Below are 17,615 nucleotides of genomic sequence, written 5' to 3' on the forward strand. Positions count from 1 at the left end.
AGGTTTGTTAATATTCTCTTTCGTTGTTTTATGAATTGTGTCTTTACCCTTAATTAAAAGAAAAACAAGAGTGAAAGCTTATACCTTGATTTTTGTAATTTCTTTTGTGAGAGAGAGAGAGAGAGAGAGAGAGTCCAAACAAAATGGACATACAATATTTTTAAATTTAATGCTTGACGTGTTGTTATTATTTTTAAATTTAATGCTAACCATGGATGTCTACATATCATTATTTTACATCACATTTAATATGATTAACTCATATATTATATATTAGCTAGTATGTAATTGTGCATGCACAACTATTTGACTTTAATTATAGAAAATGTTTAAGCATGATTTTATGTATCATCTTAACATATTAGAATTGAATGTTAACTTATCTATATATCTATAAATTAGAATTCCAAATTATAGTTCAAATTTTGCGTCATATATCATAAATTATTTATTTTTAAAGAGTTTTATTTCTTAATTTTAAAATCAAATATGAGACCACATCATAAATATTCATCCAAGTGAGTTATTAAGTACAAAAACCAAAGAATCTAAAATAAATTAATCGTAAAAATTTAAAAAAAAATAAAAAAAGTGCTTCACAATAATTTAAAAAATATATATATGGACAATTTACATTTTATACTTAATAATATCCTTACAAAATATTTTAAAGATTTAACAAAATATAAAAATGATTATCAATAGTATTTAAATTATATATATATATATATATGAATTATATTATGCATCTTGTTATATATCTTTAAGTGTATCAATGCATATGCAAAGAGTTACAAGCTAATTATGTTAATTAATGCGATTTCTAACATTTTTCTAGATGATATTGTATAAAATGGGTAAAAAAATTTATTTTATGTATGTTTTGAAAATTTACTCATAATATATTACATAATCAGAGTACTACTACAAAATTACTTAACCTTTGTTGTAGTAGTCTGAGGTTATAAGAACTGAAACTTTAACACACACAACTAATGTGGGATAAACATTTTTTTTTGTTGAGGAAACAGTGATATTTATTAAAACACACGAACACGAAAGTAGTGTCTAGAGTTTTTTAAACAGACTTATAATATATTACATAACTAAAGTACCATTATAAAATGGTCTAACCTTTGTAGTAGTAGTTTAGACTATACACTAGTTTTAATAATAATAGAAAATGTAATAGTTTTTATTATAAGTTTCAAAATTTTAGCTTAATTGATAATTTTTTTTTTTTTTTTTGAGAAACAATTGATAAAATCTATTATCATTACATAAGGGACATAGGTTTGAATCATCTCCATACAAAAATTAATTAATGTATTAATCTAATATAAAAAGAAATTTTTTTTCAAATTCTATCATGTCTCCAAAAAAAACAAAATCCTCCACTACAAGTAAAGTTACTTCCTCGACTTAATAAAAGCTTAAGGTCATGCTTTACGTCATCCTTACGTTAACTAATATAAAAGACCGCCCCAAAAACTATCTTTAAATTTTAGATTTTTCTAGAACTTTTTTTGTATCAGTAGCAAATATTTATTTTTATGCCTTGAGACCTTCCGTCGTCTGAAAATTAAACTGTAATATCCTCCCATCCAGCAAAAGTACACTTCCATCTGCAACATCGTCATCTTGAAATTCAGTCTTCATTTTTTGAGATCTTTTGTTTACAGTTTTAATTGGTATAAAATGATTAAGCAATATGTTTTCTTTATTTTTTTTGTTTTTTTTATTACTGGACTTTCCACGTCATTTGGATATTGGTCCAAAACTAGACAAAAATGTTGACTGCACAAATATTGAAGCTCCACACACACATATATGAAAATAGTGTCTCAACTATTTTACTCAATATTCATGAATCATGAGAAATGCACTGAAAATTTTATAGACAAATAATGTGGTAGATAAAATTTAAGAAATCTAATTTTACAATACATCATTTAAGTCTATTGAGCTCACTAGACAAATATCTCCGCAGAGACTGCGTTTCAAATTATGTAGCAAGAACTTCTATCATCTGTAAATGAATATATTTTTATATATATATAATTCATCCATAATTAGAAGAAATTTAAAAGTCGGCAGTAAAGTGGGGGATCTCAATACGTTTAGATCCCAAGTTACAGCGCCACTTCATTTCAATCTAAACACGCCACAAGTGCCACAACGGCAAGGTATCCACCTACCAATTAATCCAATTCAATGACCGCTTTTCTTTTCTTTTTTTCTTTTTTTTTTTTTAATAAAAGCTTGAGAGGATTACAATGGGCTTGTTTAGGCTTTATATTTTTCCTTTTTTAAAAAAAAAGATAATTAAAAAGACAAAATGTGAGATTCAAACACACATAAGAGATAAAAAAAAAAAAAAAAAAAAAAAAAAAAAAAAAAAAAATACAATTACCACTTAACTATCACTTTGTAACCAAGGAATATGCATCCAAAACTAGAACCTTTTGAAAGCCTAATGTTTCTCTGTCGCTTGTGAAGGTTCCCTTCAAAGCTTCTCCTATGTTGTAGAATTTTCTGTCCCTACTTGTACGTGCTTGTGTCCCTTAGGATAACAAGTTTATCCTTAAGGTTTGTGGTATTTTTCTTTCGGGGTTGGGGAAACACAATAGTCATGGATGAACTAGCAAACCATTGCAAAGGTTTATCACTTTCGGATAGAGAAGGGCCAACCTTCGATCTGGAGGAGGAGATGGCCACGCCAGAATTTATCATTGCAGCAAAATTCTTCACAAGACGAGCTCTGAATATGGAAGCTATTGCCTCGACATTTCAGCCTTTGTGGAGATTAAAAAAATGGTTTCAAAGTCAAGAATATGGACAATCACATAGTCCTCTTTATTTTTGACAACAAGCATGAAGTTGAAACTATTCTCGAGAATGAGCCTTGGAGCTTTGACAAACACCTCACGGTGTTGCAACGCTATGACAAGGACACGGTAGTTGAAGAGTTACAATTCAATCACACTTCCTTTTGGGTACAAGTACACGACATTCTGGTTAGATTCATGAATCAAAAGGTGGTAGCGGGGATTTGTAGCCAAGTTGGTACAGTCATCAAAAAGTCTAAAACAAAGGGAGAGGGTGGTAGTTTTATGAGGATCCGGGTTAGGGTGGACATTACTATTCCATTGAGCCAAGGAAGAATGGTGTCACTGGGGCAAGGGAACGAAAGCTGGGTATCGTTCAAGTATGAGCGCCTACCAAATATCTGCTACTGGTGTGGCTACCTCAACCATGATGATAGAGATTGTGAGACTCAGTTGGAGAGTGAAGGGTCACTTAAAGTTGAAGATCAGCAATTCGGCTCTTGGTTATGAGCTGCTCCTACTAGTCGGACAAGAAAAAACTTGGTCACTGTCCCAAGATTGTTCAAGAAGACGAAAGGAGTTTCTTCTACTCCAAAGTGTCTACCTATTCCAAGGAAAACTCAAGCACACACCATGGCAGTTTAGCCACCACAAGGAGGTTTGGCTAACATGGAAAAAATCCAGTCCAAGACTTCAATGACTCATTCAATGGGATCATTTACAAAGGGATAAATTTATTGCTCTCATGATTTCGAATAGCAACACATTCATGCAAAGTCATTGGGTAATGGTGAGAATAATTTGAAGAATAACCTACCAATTAATGAGGCACGGAATGAATTTCCTTCTTTTTGCAACCCGGATTTATTGCACACTAATAAGGAAGCCATCTCAAGTAATTCTCCAACTGAATTGGTGCTCCAGGATCCTTTCCTATCTAAGCTTGCCGAGATTGATGAGGGCTTATCTAAATTAAATTCTAGGTCAACTCCTAATTCTGAGGTTACAAGAAAAGAGCAATTAAGCCACGTAATTAATGAGGAATTAAAGGCGGCTAGGGTTTGCCATGCTCAGGGGTCCAAAAATCAAGCAACACTCCAATCAGATGCAACTGGGAAGCAAGGAAAAAAAGTCAAGTAGCAACAAAGGACCTGGAAACGTGTACCTAATTAGGTTGTACTGAAAGACACAAACAACACAACAGGCAAGGAAGTATCAGTGCTACAAACAAAAAGAACTCATGAGCAACTATCCCATCCCAATGGGTTACCAAGTAAAAAACGCATGGTTTCCTTTGAGATTAACTCTTCTACAAAGGCAAAGGCTGATGATTAACCCCGCCCATCACAATGAGTCTCTTAGTTTGGAACTGTCGTGGGCTTAGGAACCCACGTACAGTGAGGGAGCTTGGAGATTACATCCAGGCAAAAGATCCTACTGTTGTGTTTTTAGCCGAGACATGGACAGATGATGCAAGGCTAGATCAAGTGTTGCGTAATTTTGATTTCAGAAATAAATGGTCAATTGCAAGTGCAAATAGAGGCAGTGGTTTGGATCTATTGTGGAAGGAAGAGATTAGAATCACAGTGGAAGATTCGTCGAAATACTGTATTGATGTACTTGTTGAAAAAATACTCAACAGGAATGGTGATTCATAGGCTTCTATGGTGAACTGGTGACAGCAAGACGACATGAGGCGTGGTCAAAACTTCGAACCCTCAATGATAAACCACACATCCCTTGGCTGTGTGCGAGGGATTTCAATGAAATCACCAGACAGGAGGAAAAGGTGGGTGGAGCTATTTGTGCACATAGTCAAATGCAAGCATTTAGGGATGTCATTGACAAATGCGGATTTATGGATTTGGGGTACATTGGACCGAACTTCACATGGAGCAAACATTATACAGATGAACACTCAATATGGGAGAGACTTGATCGTGGACTAGCTACCAATCAGTGGTTCATGAAGTTTCCAGGCACTCGAGTACATCATTTACCTTGCCTTTCCTCAGATCACTGCCCTTTGTTAATCAATCTGACAAGTATTGAAATTCCATTATACAAGAAGCCCTTTCGGTTTGAGGAAATGTGGCTATCAGATTGTAGGTGTAGAGAGGTTGTTGAAGCAGCTTGGAGGTCATGTGTAGCAAGGGATTTAGATAGAGAAATCCTTGGAAAAATTGACAAGTGTGGCAAAGATCTATCTTGGTGGAATTATAATGTGTTTGGCAATGTCCGAAGGGAGTTAAAAAAGAAGAGAGAATTGCTTATTGAAGAAGAAGCCGTGGCTGTAAGAACAAGTAGCAACTTACAGATTAAAGCATTGAAAGAGGAGATTAATGTATTGATGGACCGAGAAACTAGGATGTGGAATCAACACTCCCAAATCCTTTGGCTAAAAAATGGAGATGGTAACACAAAATTTTTCCATACTCGGGCCTCCCATCAGTTTAGGAAAAATGTAATCTTGGGAATTAATGATTCACATGGGGTTTGGAAGGTAGAGCTGAATGATATAGGAGGGGTTCTCATCAATTTCTACCAGGAACTTTTCACAAGCTCAAATCCGTCCCTACCCCAAGAGGTCCTGGGTCAAATTCCACAGATCATCCCGGATGATATGAACCAAGAATTGATGTGCAAGTTTGAGGAATGAGAAGTAGTACAAGCTTTGAAGCAGATGGCTCCTATGAAGGCTCCTGGTCCGAACAGAATGCCCCCTTTGTTTTTTCAACATTTCTGGCCTATGAAGGAGATGTGACACACTCGGTGTTATCATGGTTAAATTCAAGAACTCTTCCACACCTAGTAAATCATACCTTTATCACCCTTATCCCAAAAGAGAAAAACCCAAGTTGTGTATCAAATTATTGCCCCATAAGTTTATGTAATGTTCTTTACAAAATTTTCTCTAAAGTCCTTGCTAATAGGCTAAAAAAATTCCTCAATAATATCATTACTAAACACCAATCAACTTTTGCCAAAGGACGCGTCATTACCAATAATATTCTTATTGCCTTTGAAACTTTGCATTACATTAAACACTATAATTCTAGCTCAAATGGGTTTATGGCTTTGAAGCTTGACATGAGTAAAGCATACGATAGGGTTGAATAGGTGTTTTTGAAAAATGTGATGAGAAAAATGGAGTTTTGTGAACAATGGATAGGTCTTATCATGGTATGTGTAAAAACAGTCACCTACTCCATATTAGTGAATGGTGAATCGAAGGTCTTGATTCACCCCTCAAAGGGTCTTAGACAAGGAGATCCCCTCTCACCCTTCCTGTTCCTCTTGTGTACTGAGGGCCTACACGGCCTTATTAAAAAGGCAGCTAGCAATGGAGATATCAATGGTTTCAGGTTATGCATTCAAGGACCTAAACTAACCCATTTGTTTTTTGCAAATGATAGCCTTATGTTTTGTAGGGCCAAATCCACAGAATGTTGTAAGGTGATGGACTTGCTATCATTGTATGAAGATGTTTCAGGCTAGAAAATAAATAGAGACAAAACAGCTCTATTCTTCAGCAAGTCAGTAACTGAAGCTAACAGATAAATCATTAAAGGGATTCTTGGAGTTCATGAAATCCAACACTATGAAAAATACTTGGGGCTGCCCTCCTTGAAGGGAAAAGGGAAAAGAGCAAGTTTCAACTATATCAAAGAGAGTATGGAGGAAATTGCAAGGATGGGAAGGAAAACTCCTTTCCCAAGCTGGAAGAGAGTTTCTCATCAAGGCCATTATCCAAGCTATCCCAACTTATGCAATGGGTTGCTTCAAATTACCAATGAGTTTGTGCAATGAAATTGAGGTGATGAGCATCTAATAGACATGTTATTTGTACCTGAGGAAGCTGAACTTATTAAGAAAATCCCTCTGTCGAGACATTCATTGGATGACAAGTTGTTCTAACTGTGGACATAGAATGGAAAATATTCATGTAAGTCCGGCTACTGGTTTTTGAAGATAGAGGAAGAAGAGGAAGGGTTTGAGGATGCACAGAACGGAGATAAAGTTTTTTGGCGAAGTATTTGGGGTTTGCGAGTTCCAAACAAAATCAAGAATTTCTTGTGGCATGCTTGTCACGAGGCTATTCCCACAAAAGCCAACCGAAGCAAAGACACATCACAGAAAATGCTCTGTGCAAATGGTGCTGGAATGAGGAGGAAACAACTGTATATGCGCTGTGGTCTTGCAGCGAGCTCAACTCGATATGGGCACAAATGGATTAGAGTTCTCGACAAACCTCAAGTGTGACAAAATTTAAGGAGCTGCTGTCATGGATTCTTAAGAACCACTGAAATAGGGAGCTCTTTGCGATGGTTACATGGGGAATTTGGCACTAGTGAAACCAAGTCTGAAACCACAGACCACGCTGCACCTCGGATTAGCTCATGTTGCAGGCAAAAGAGAAGCTGGTGAAATTTTATGTTGTGCTCCCACCGATTCTTCCAGCAACACCAAAACCAAAAGAAAGATGGAAGCCATCAGATGCAAGCTTAGTCAAAATCAATTTTGATGGTGTGATTTTCAGGGATAAGAACAGAAGTGGTATTGGCGTGGTTGTCCATACCCACATAGGTGCCATTCTTGCGTCCTTAGCTCAGAGTATATCCCCAGCACTTCAACTAGCAGAGATTGAGGCAATTACAGCAACACGTGCTTTGGAATTTGGACATGAACTAGGCCTAACTGAAGCTGTTCTTAAAGGAGATTTGGAGTTGATCATGAACTCTTTAAAGGTAGGTGGAGCAACCATAGCTTCAATGGAGCCCCTCATATAGGATGCCATTATTTTTTCAGGTTTATACACAAAATTGCTATACTCTCACTATAGAAGAGACGGTAATAAACTAGCACACAGTCTAGCTAGATTTTTTATTCATGTTTCTAATTATACATCATGGATGGAGGAAGTTCCTCATTCTTTACTCTCTGTAGCAAAACATGATGTAGCCAATTTGGCAATTCAAGTTTAATAAAGTTCCTTAAGTTCATTCTCAAAAAAAAAAAAAAAAAAAAAAAAAAAAAAAAAACTATCACTTTTGATAAGCCAAAAAAAACGAATTGACCTCTTGTAATAGATTAATTGATTAATTAGCCAAATTTATTAATTAATCAAATTAACATGAAAAATGCGTGGTAGCACAAACAAATCACCAATTAAACTAAGTGCAACGGAAAATAAATTAACACGGTGATTTGTTTACAAATGGGGAAAACTGATCACGGCAAAAACCCCATCGGGTGATTTTAAGGTCACCACTCCCGAAATTCCTCTAGTAACACAACAAGCGGTTACAAGTAAAGGAATCTCAGTACCTTATACCAACCTACAGTTGAACCCTAACCCCAATACCCAATTGGACTTGTTCTGTAGTGACAATTTCTCCTTTTGATGCACAGCTCTCAGTACGTGACTAACAAATTGCACAGATCCTAGTACGCGACTTCAATCACTAACTAGAGAAGTTTGTTGGCTACAAAGTTCTTCAGTTCATCCCAAAGATGAAGATCAAGAAGATGTCTGGTCACAAAACCCTACAGTGCACAAACACAGCAACTTCTTCACAAGAATGATGAACTAGGGCAAAATCTGTCTTCGGTCACAAATTGCTTGAACAAACTTTGCTCAATATTTATGCAACTTGTGAACTCTTTGACGACCCTTAAAATAATCCTTTTATATGTCTAGGGTTGTGAGAAAAGAAAGCCCAAACACATAAACACGGATTGCGGTCAAAACAAAATTGAAAATTTGTTTTTTATAAACCTCGACAAATACCCTATCTGTCGAGCTGCTGTTGAGCCACAGGGTTGAACAGGTCTTTAAGCTCAATAGATGGCTAGCTGTCGAGTTTTAATGACAGGCACTTTTCAGCTTGAATCTTGGACAGACTTGCATGGCTTCAACATTTGATCTTGAAACATAGTTTCTTGAAATGTTAAACACATCCTAGATCTACCCAAATACAAATAAAGTATGTTTTGTCAAAGGATTAGCCAATTACATAAAATAGTGACATATGTTCCTAATAAGTGAATAACATATGTCCTAACAATCTCCCCCTTTGGCAATCCGTGACAAAATCACAACAAACAAATGAGATATGAGAGAAGTCATAAATCACTCAACTCATATTCACTTGTTGAATACAATAAAATCTATCCTAACACAAACTCTTGAAAAACTTTGCAAAAAGAGAGTTTATGGCAAGAAGATTTTGACAACCTGTATTTCTGAAACACTTTAAACAAAACTCATCAAGGCATCTTTGTGTGAAACAGAAATAATAGATTGCATACAAGTAATAAGAACCATGTGTATAAAGAAAGAAAAGAAACAACACATACAAGGATAGGTAAAAGAAACTACATCAACATATAAAGAAAATAAGTACAATGTATGTCAATAACGGTCACAAGACCTAAGGTACAAGAATAAATGTATCTAAAGTAGACAAAAGAAAAAGATACAAGTAATCCTCACTACATCCCTCAATATGCACTCTCCCCCTAACCAAAATCTCCTATGCTAACCCTCCCCCTAAGTATGACTACTCTCATAACCAAAACTACTCCCCCTTTTTGTCACGAGTGACAAAGGATAAAAGTATCAAGTAGACATCTCATCATCGCTAGGTGAGCTAGCATCACCATCATCCTCATCATCAGAATCAAAATCAGCATCATCATCATCATTAATATCATCAGCATCACTCTCATCCGCAGGGGCCATAGGAGTGGAAGGCATCGTATAACCACCCATCTCATCCTGGCGTCGAGCAATGCGTCTAACACGGGTGCTTACCTGACACAACTCATCACTGAGAGTGTCGAGGCGAGCATCCATACGCTGAAACTACGCCATGATGTCCTTAAGAGTCACTCTGCTCATAGAAGAGGAGGGAGCGGATGTAGATGCAGTAGAAGGAGTGAGAGGAGCTGCCGTACCAGGCCGCCTTAATCGAAACTACACCTCGCTTTGTTTAACGGTAGCATAGTCAATGGCACACATAACAGGGAAATGGTCGAAAGAGGGAAAATGAATAGAAAAATGGCATAAAATCCTCGTGATAGCCGAAGGAAAAATGAGCTTATCACGGGTAGCTGTATCCCTATACACATCTATAAGAGAAAGAATGAAATGTGAAGGAAAATCTATAATGAGATGCTCTAACAAAGAAAGCAAAAATCGAGCACGGGGCTCTATGATAGAGTTATAGTAAAAGAGTGAGTGCAAAACAAAAGTCATCACCATGTTCATGAATCTAGGACCTTTAGCAAAGGCCTTACATGGTGTAAACTGGTGATTACCCCAATTAGAAGGGCGCTCGTAGAAAGCAGAAATTATCTCGTCTTTGGACACAGTCCTCAAACGCTCACAACTGGGGTAATTAGGATGCTCTACCCTCAGGACACGGAGCACATCGGATACCAACTTCGGTGTGACAACAATGCGCGTACCTTGAATGCGAGTATGAAAGAGAGGTACTAAAGAATCAATTCCATGCATGTTGGAGTAAAACTCCTGAATCAGCACGGAAGGACATGTGACTGTCACACAGTGACTCCCAACCCCGATTGTAAATGACATCGAGTAGGTCAGTCTCGGCGAAGTTCGCCAAAATGACTCGGCGTTCCGAATGAACACCTCGTTGAGAAAAGTTCTTCGAGAAGTCCTTTCGAGCATCCTCATCACGGAACCGAATAGAAGAAGGGGTAGGATCAAAAGACGAAGTGGATGCCCTAGAACGCAAAGGGTTCTGGAACGGAGCAGACTTACATTTTGGTGCCATTGACACACTAACGTAAACTAGGGAGTGAAGGGGAAGAAAGAGACAAGTGTCGAGACAGGTGTCGAGGAAAAAAGGCATCAACAGATGAAGCTATCGAGGAGCTGTCAAGGGACAATTCAACAAAAGCTAAAAAGAAGCTCGATTGATCCACCAGCTGTCGAGACAGCTATTAAGATTATGATAAGAAACAGCTTAAGATCTCGACAGATAGGCCATGTGTCGAGAGGTGTTGATGAGGCGTCGAGATTGCCTAAAAACAGTTTTTCAAGAAGGGAAAAACACAAATATGAATGCAATCAAGCATGCAACTCAACCAATAATCCAATCAACATTTTAAATTCTCAAAAACATCTCTCAACAAAAATTTTTAAGCATATGGATCCCAAAAACACACACACACTAAACAAGTCTAACCAATTTTATATTTCAAAAATAAGTCAAGACAGTTTAGTGAGTATACATTAACATGTGTAAAACCTTGTGATGGTCAAATCACATTGTACCTGCACATGTATCAAAAGTAGCAAAGAATATTGTGTGTTGTGTGTGAAAAACATCACAAAATTGCATAAGTGTATACATGTTATGACAATTTGAGATATAAGAAAATCATTTTAACTCACTCACAATCATAACTGTTTGATGGGGACTATCGCCTTCGAGGTACATCCTATAACTCCCACATCTCCTAGAACACATGCTTGATATCATATTTAAAGCATTTTGATCTTTTTGCTTTTTATTTTTCTTTGCATATTTTTCTTTTTAAGCAAATCATGCATGAACATATAAGAGAGAGAAAGGAAATATCCAATGATGTTAAGCATTTGACATTCCAATTTTGCTATGCCGAAACACACAAATGTCATTGACAATGCACTTTTGCTATGCCGAACCATACAGATGTCATTTCATGATTGGCGGGCAATAATGGTGAGATGGTTATTTATGCCTTTCTCTTTGGATTTTCTAGTCCTTCCCATCAAAAAGTGTGATACGAGTGTTAAGTACAAAAAATTACTTAATCTTACTCATCACAAACACGAGCCACAAAGCTCACTTACTTAGTTGTGCATAGAGATGCTCATCTAAGCTACAAAAGATATAAAATTTAGAAAGTTTTGTTTCAATGGCCATCCAAGGTACACAAGTACCAATATACACAAAACACACACTGTTTTTATATTTTTCTGATTTTTCAATTTTTTTATTTATATTTTTATATGAAAAACAAAATTAAAAAAAAAAAAACTAAAAACAAACAAAAACATGTTAAACAAAGCAAAGCATAAAACTAGACTGACTCAAAAAGAAAGCAAAAACACACAAGTTATGCAAATAGAAACAAGAAGGGAGAGAGAGAAAAAGTGATAGAATCACTTGGAGCCTTTTTCCTTCCATGCCTTGGAAGAATTTTTCCTTTGAGTGTACCCTTGAACTGGCGGTAAGGGGAAAGAATTGAAACCGTTCAAGTTCGAAAGGAACATGATGGCTTTAAGAAGATCTCCGAGGGGAGCAAGAGAAGATTGAAGTTGATTCTGGCTTCCAGATGCTATCATGCCATTACTCTTTTGAGTGGCTAACCACTTATAGCAATTTGATCGAGTATGACCAGTAACTCCACAATGATGACAGAAATGCTGCTTCTTTTGTTTAGGCTTTTAAGAGTTTGCTTTCTTAGCCCTAGGGTGTTTAGCTTCCTTCTTATCTTGCTTAGGGGGTGCTCCTAAGATAGATTTACCTTTGTCTATATTCTCATTGGCTAAATCAGTTTTAACATCATTGTTCTCAATTTCAACATTTTTACTAGGAGGAACAAAAACAGTAGTACTAGTAGAAGCAGTACTAAAAGAAGAGAAACCATACCCTAAGCCTATTCGATCAGAAGTAGATTTCTGAAGACTGAGCATCTCACCAAGCTTTGCACTTGAAGTCCTCTCCAATTGAGCTTTGACTTGAAATAGCTTTGCTTCAAGCTTCTTGGTTTTCTCAGCCAAGAAATTGTTCTCGAACCTCAGTGCTCCAATAGTCTGATTAGCTTCATCAAACTTTGTGGAAAGCTCTTCACGATCAAGTTCCACATCACTAAGCTTCTTGGTAGTCAACCTATAAAGTTTCTCATGTTTCTCAGAAAACTTGTATAATTTCTCATAGGCTGTATGGATATCATCTTGATCATCCATCTTCTCAAACTTGGACTCCACCAATTCTTCTTCTTCATCCACATCTTCAACAATCCTCTTAGTAGGATTGACAATAGCAGTGAAGGCATTCAGGATTCTGTCATCCTCATTGTCGGAATCATCCTCAAGCTCAATGTCGCTCAAAGTAGCAGCAAGTGCCTTGCTTTTCCCAATACTCTTAAGATATGTAGGACACTCCTGTTTCATGTGACCGAAGCCTTGACACTCAAAGCACTTAGGTCCTGCAGGAACAGTGTACTGACCGCCATCCCTAGCATCCTTCTTCCCTTTGTCTTGGCTCTTGAATGGAGAAGAACTAGATTACCTACGGTCCTTGTCGAAACCCTTCCTATTGGAATTCTTCATGAATTTCTTGAATTACCTGGTGATGTACGACTTCATCTTAGAATCTTCATCGTCTAAAGACTCATCCATATCACTACTCTTGGCCTTCAGTGCCATGCTCTTACCTTTACCCGATTTGCCAATTCTAATTAACCCTAGCTCGTAGGTCTGTAGATTGCCAACCAGCTCTGTCAAAGGAATCTTGTTAATATCCTTTGATTCCTCAATCGCCGTGATCTTTGCATTGAATCTCTCAGGTAGAGATCTGAGCACTTTCCTCACAATCTTGGGTTCAGGAATGGTTTCTCCAAGATTAAAGGTTGAGTTCACTATGTCCTTAAGCTTGGCATAGAACTCATCGAACAACTCATCCTCCTCCATCTTAATCTCTTCGAAGCTTGTAGTGAACTTTTGAAGTTTTGAATCCTTGACAACCTTAGTTCCTTCATAGGTTGTCTGAAGGATGGTCCATGCCTCCTTAGCAGTTTCAATAGAGGATATCTTCTTGAACTCCTCATTATTAACTGCACTGAATAAAGCGTTCAATGCCCTACTGTTGAAGTTTGCCGCCTTGATCTTGGCATCATCCCAATCATCCGGTGCTTCCTTTGGCTTGGTTTAGCCAATCTCTACAACTTGCCACACCTTCTCATCTAAAGACTGCAAGAAAGCTCTCATGCATACTTTCCAGTATGCATAGTTAGTACCATCAAACAAAGGAGATATAATTAATGATTGTCCTTTATTCATGACAAACAGGGGTCAATGAATCAACACAGCAAAGATTAACCCTAATCAAAGTGTGCCTGCTTTGATACCACTTGATAGACCAAAAAAATGAATTGACCCCTTCTAATAGATTAATTGATTAATTAGCCAAGTTTATTAATTAACCAAATTAACATGCAAACGCGTGGTAGCACAAACAAATCACCAATTAAACTAAGTGCAGCAGAAAATAAATTGACATGGTGATTTGTTTACGAATGGGGAAAATCAATCACAGCAAAAACCCCACCGGGTGATTTTAAGATCACCACTCCCGAAATTCCACTATTATCACAATAAGCGGTTACAAGTAAAGGAATCTCAGTACCTTATACCAACCTATAGTTGAACCCTTACCCCAATACCCAATTGGACTTGTTCTATAGTGACAATTTCTCCTTTTGATGCACGACTCCTAGTACGTGACTAACCAATTGCGCAGATCCTAGTATGCGATTTCAATCATCAACTAGAGAAATTTGTTGGTTGCAAAGTTCTTCAGTTCATCCCAACGATGAAGATCAAGAAGATGCTTGTTTACAAAACCCTATGGTGCACAAACACGGCAACTTCTTCATAAGAATGATGAACTAGGGCAAATCTGTGTCTCCGGTCACAAATTGCTTGAACAAACTTTGCTTAATACTTGTTCAACTTGTGAACTCTTTGACGGCCCTTTTTATATATCTAGGGTTATGAGAAAAGAAAGCCCAAACACATAAACATGGATTGGAGTCAAAACAGAATTGAAAATCTGTTTTTTATAAACCTCAACAAATACCCTATCTGTAGAGCTGTTGTCGAGTACGGAGCTAAACAGCTTTTTAAGCTCGATAGATGGCTAGCTGTTGAGCTTTAATGACAGGCACTTTTCAACTTGAATCTTGGATAGACTTGCATTGTTTCAATACTTGATCTTGAAACACAATTTCTTGAAGTATTAAACACATCCTAGATCTACCAAAATACAAATAAAGTACGTTTTGTCAAAGGATTAGCCAATTCCATAAAATAGTGACATATGTTCCTAACAGGTGAATCACATGTGTCCTAATAACTTTAACCTTTGCATTTATTTCTACCTACTCTTTAATTTCCACCTCACAATATTGCTACTTAGAGCATTCACAATGGTGGAGCTTTTTAGTTTTTAGCATCTCAAAAAATCTTTACTCAAAAAAAAAAAAAAAAAAACTCACTTATCTATTTTAACACACCCAACATCAATGGTTCCATTTTTTTAACAACCCACCGCTAGTACTTAAGTTTTTTCCTTAAAATTTTCATCTCCTTGCATATCTTAACATGCTCTTCAAATTTTCAATTAATTATAGACATTGGAGACTATCTGCCAATCTTCTTCATCACAATATATTTACAGTTTTTTCCCTTAATATCTTTTTTTTTTTTTTTTTACAAGATAGAAATTCTACTCTAACTTAATTTAAGTGTATATGTGTTGAAACTCCCTCCTAGAGACTTGAATCCCGGCTGTTGCCCCTCACACCCTACAAACACTTATACTTGTGGAGTGACCACAGCACCAAGGGTGCATGGTGGTCCCTAATATCAAAACTATCATTATTAAAACCATATTGAACTTTCAATTAAACCATCATTTCAAGCATGTACGAAATAAATGCCATATTTGCAACAACAAAACCCAATTAAATTGTAAAAAATTAAGTTATTTTCATTAAATAAGCTTACTTTCCTTTAGTTTTGTACTTCTATTAGCTACTTTTATGTTTTAAGTTTTTTTTTTTCATAAAAAAAAAAAAAAATAGAAATAAGTAGTTAAAAGACCAATTCAAATGTCCAGTATTTAGTTTTTTTTTTTTTTTTTTAATATTAAAATTCACTAAATTCTATATTTAAGTCAATTTCTTATAATAATATTTTATTAACTTCAATATTTGGTAGTTGCATGTTTATGTTTAAATTGAATACTAGTAGTTCACTTTTTTATAGTTTATCTTTTTTCTTTTCTTTTTTAACTATGTCTTTTTTAATATATATATATATATATATATATATATATATATATATATATATATATATAAACTATTAATTTAGTGACCTAACGGTTGAACCAATAAATCATTATTGCACTCCCTTGCCAATTTGATACTTAGTACTATTTTTTATAACTATGATAATTGATAAAAACTTATGATATTATATGAACTTTAAAATAAATAATAATTTAAAAAAAAAAAAAAAAAAAAAAAACAAAAAAAAACAAACACTTTGAGAGAGTCAAGAGCCTTGTAGCCCAGTTGGTATTGCACTCCCTTGCCAATTTGATACTTAGTACTTATTTTTATAACTATGATAATTGATAAAAACTTATGATATTATATGAACTTAAAAATAAAAAATAATAAAATAATAAAAACACTTTGAGAGAGTCAAGAGCCTTGTAGCCCAATTAGTTGGCACTTCTTGGAGTTTCTAACAGAGACGTCTAGAGTTCAAACTCCTCCACCTCACCTATCGATGTATACAAAATAAAAAAAAATAAACCTCTAAGAGATGTGATAAATTGACTAATTGAAATTGTAGTACAAATCAATCAAAGAAAAATTTATATTGGAGGAAAAGTTATTGTATATCCCCTTGAGTCTATAGTAAGATTACATTTGGGACCGTGAGCATTTCCCTAGTGGTGCCCCAAAATTTTTCCACCAAATTGAACTGATAACCATCTTTCGACTAGCCTAGCCTCCTTCGTCCAATCATAATATTACTGATCTGGCATATCATGCGGTATTTCATTATACAATATATATAATGTAAGGCTAAATACTTCTCAGCGACCAATAGTGAAGTCCACATATCAGTGGTAATAGCAATTCTACTTTGATTCTTATCTATTTCATGCGTTGATTTCTTCATTTCATGATCATAGATGCTCATAATGTTCTTGATTGTATTCCTAAAAATCATTCTAAACAATGGTTGAAGAGAGGTTGAGTATATTCTAAAGCCAATGTGGTCAACTATAGAAAGGGATACTCATGCAGGATGATCATATGAGCAAGTTCATTTCCTGATACATTTTGATCAAAATGATAAGCATTCACACCCGTCGTTGAATCCACTTTATTTCGATCCCTCACCAAATTTTTTTTTGTTTTTTTTTGTTTCATATCCCTAATGTCCTTGAACTTTTTGCTAGGATATATTTTTATGTAGTCATGCAAATGTTTAGTACTATTTCTAGGTCCCTCTACAAGCAATCTCAAACAATAACTTCACTCGTCATTGTCTTTCCCATCAACTTTCTTTTTCTTAAAATAATTCTGCACATTTTATTTTAATAATAACTTCCCCTATTCTAGAGTTATGTCTTTGTTAGGTTGGACTTGGACATCTTTTGGCCTATCCAACGAAGTTGAACAAGGGGTTGTATTATCTTCATCTACCATCACAAGAGATTAAATGCTACCAATGGATGTGGAATACGATTAGAGCTACCAAACCTTTCTTGGAAGTAATTTTTTCTCCTAAAACATATTTGTTTCTGATGCTAATTTAGCAACCCTAAAAACGTAATTTAAATTGGACTAAAAATAAACCAATTAGAATTAAGTGTTAATAATAACATGTGGTCAAGACGTAATTCATGCAAGTGTACGTTACCGTTAAAACTTGTTTCTTTGATATCTTTCAATATGATGATC

The 17,615-nt window shown here is 35.7% G+C and overlaps 1 protein-coding gene across 1 annotated transcript; it reads left to right on the forward strand.

The window, feature by feature from the left end:
* Positions 1-2,834: 2,834 nt before the first annotated feature.
* On the forward strand, positions 2,835-3,338 carry LOC115981002 (uncharacterized protein At4g02000-like). The gene has a single exon (XM_031103192.1). It carries the CDS (start codon positions 2,835-2,837, stop codon positions 3,336-3,338), a length of 504 nt encoding a protein of 167 aa, XP_030959052.1.
* Positions 3,339-17,615: the final 14,277 nt, after the last annotated feature.

Source organism: Quercus lobata, chromosome 3 (assembly GCF_001633185.2).
Source record: "Quercus lobata isolate SW786 chromosome 3, ValleyOak3.0 Primary Assembly, whole genome shotgun sequence".
Lineage (NCBI taxonomy): Eukaryota > Viridiplantae > Streptophyta > Magnoliopsida > Fagales > Fagaceae > Quercus > Quercus lobata.

Excerpts from the sequence above, each read along its gene's own strand:
- LOC115981002 (XM_031103192.1), top strand. The coding sequence starts at position 2,835 with ATGGACAATCACATAGTCCTCTTTATTTTTGACAACAAGCATGAAGTT.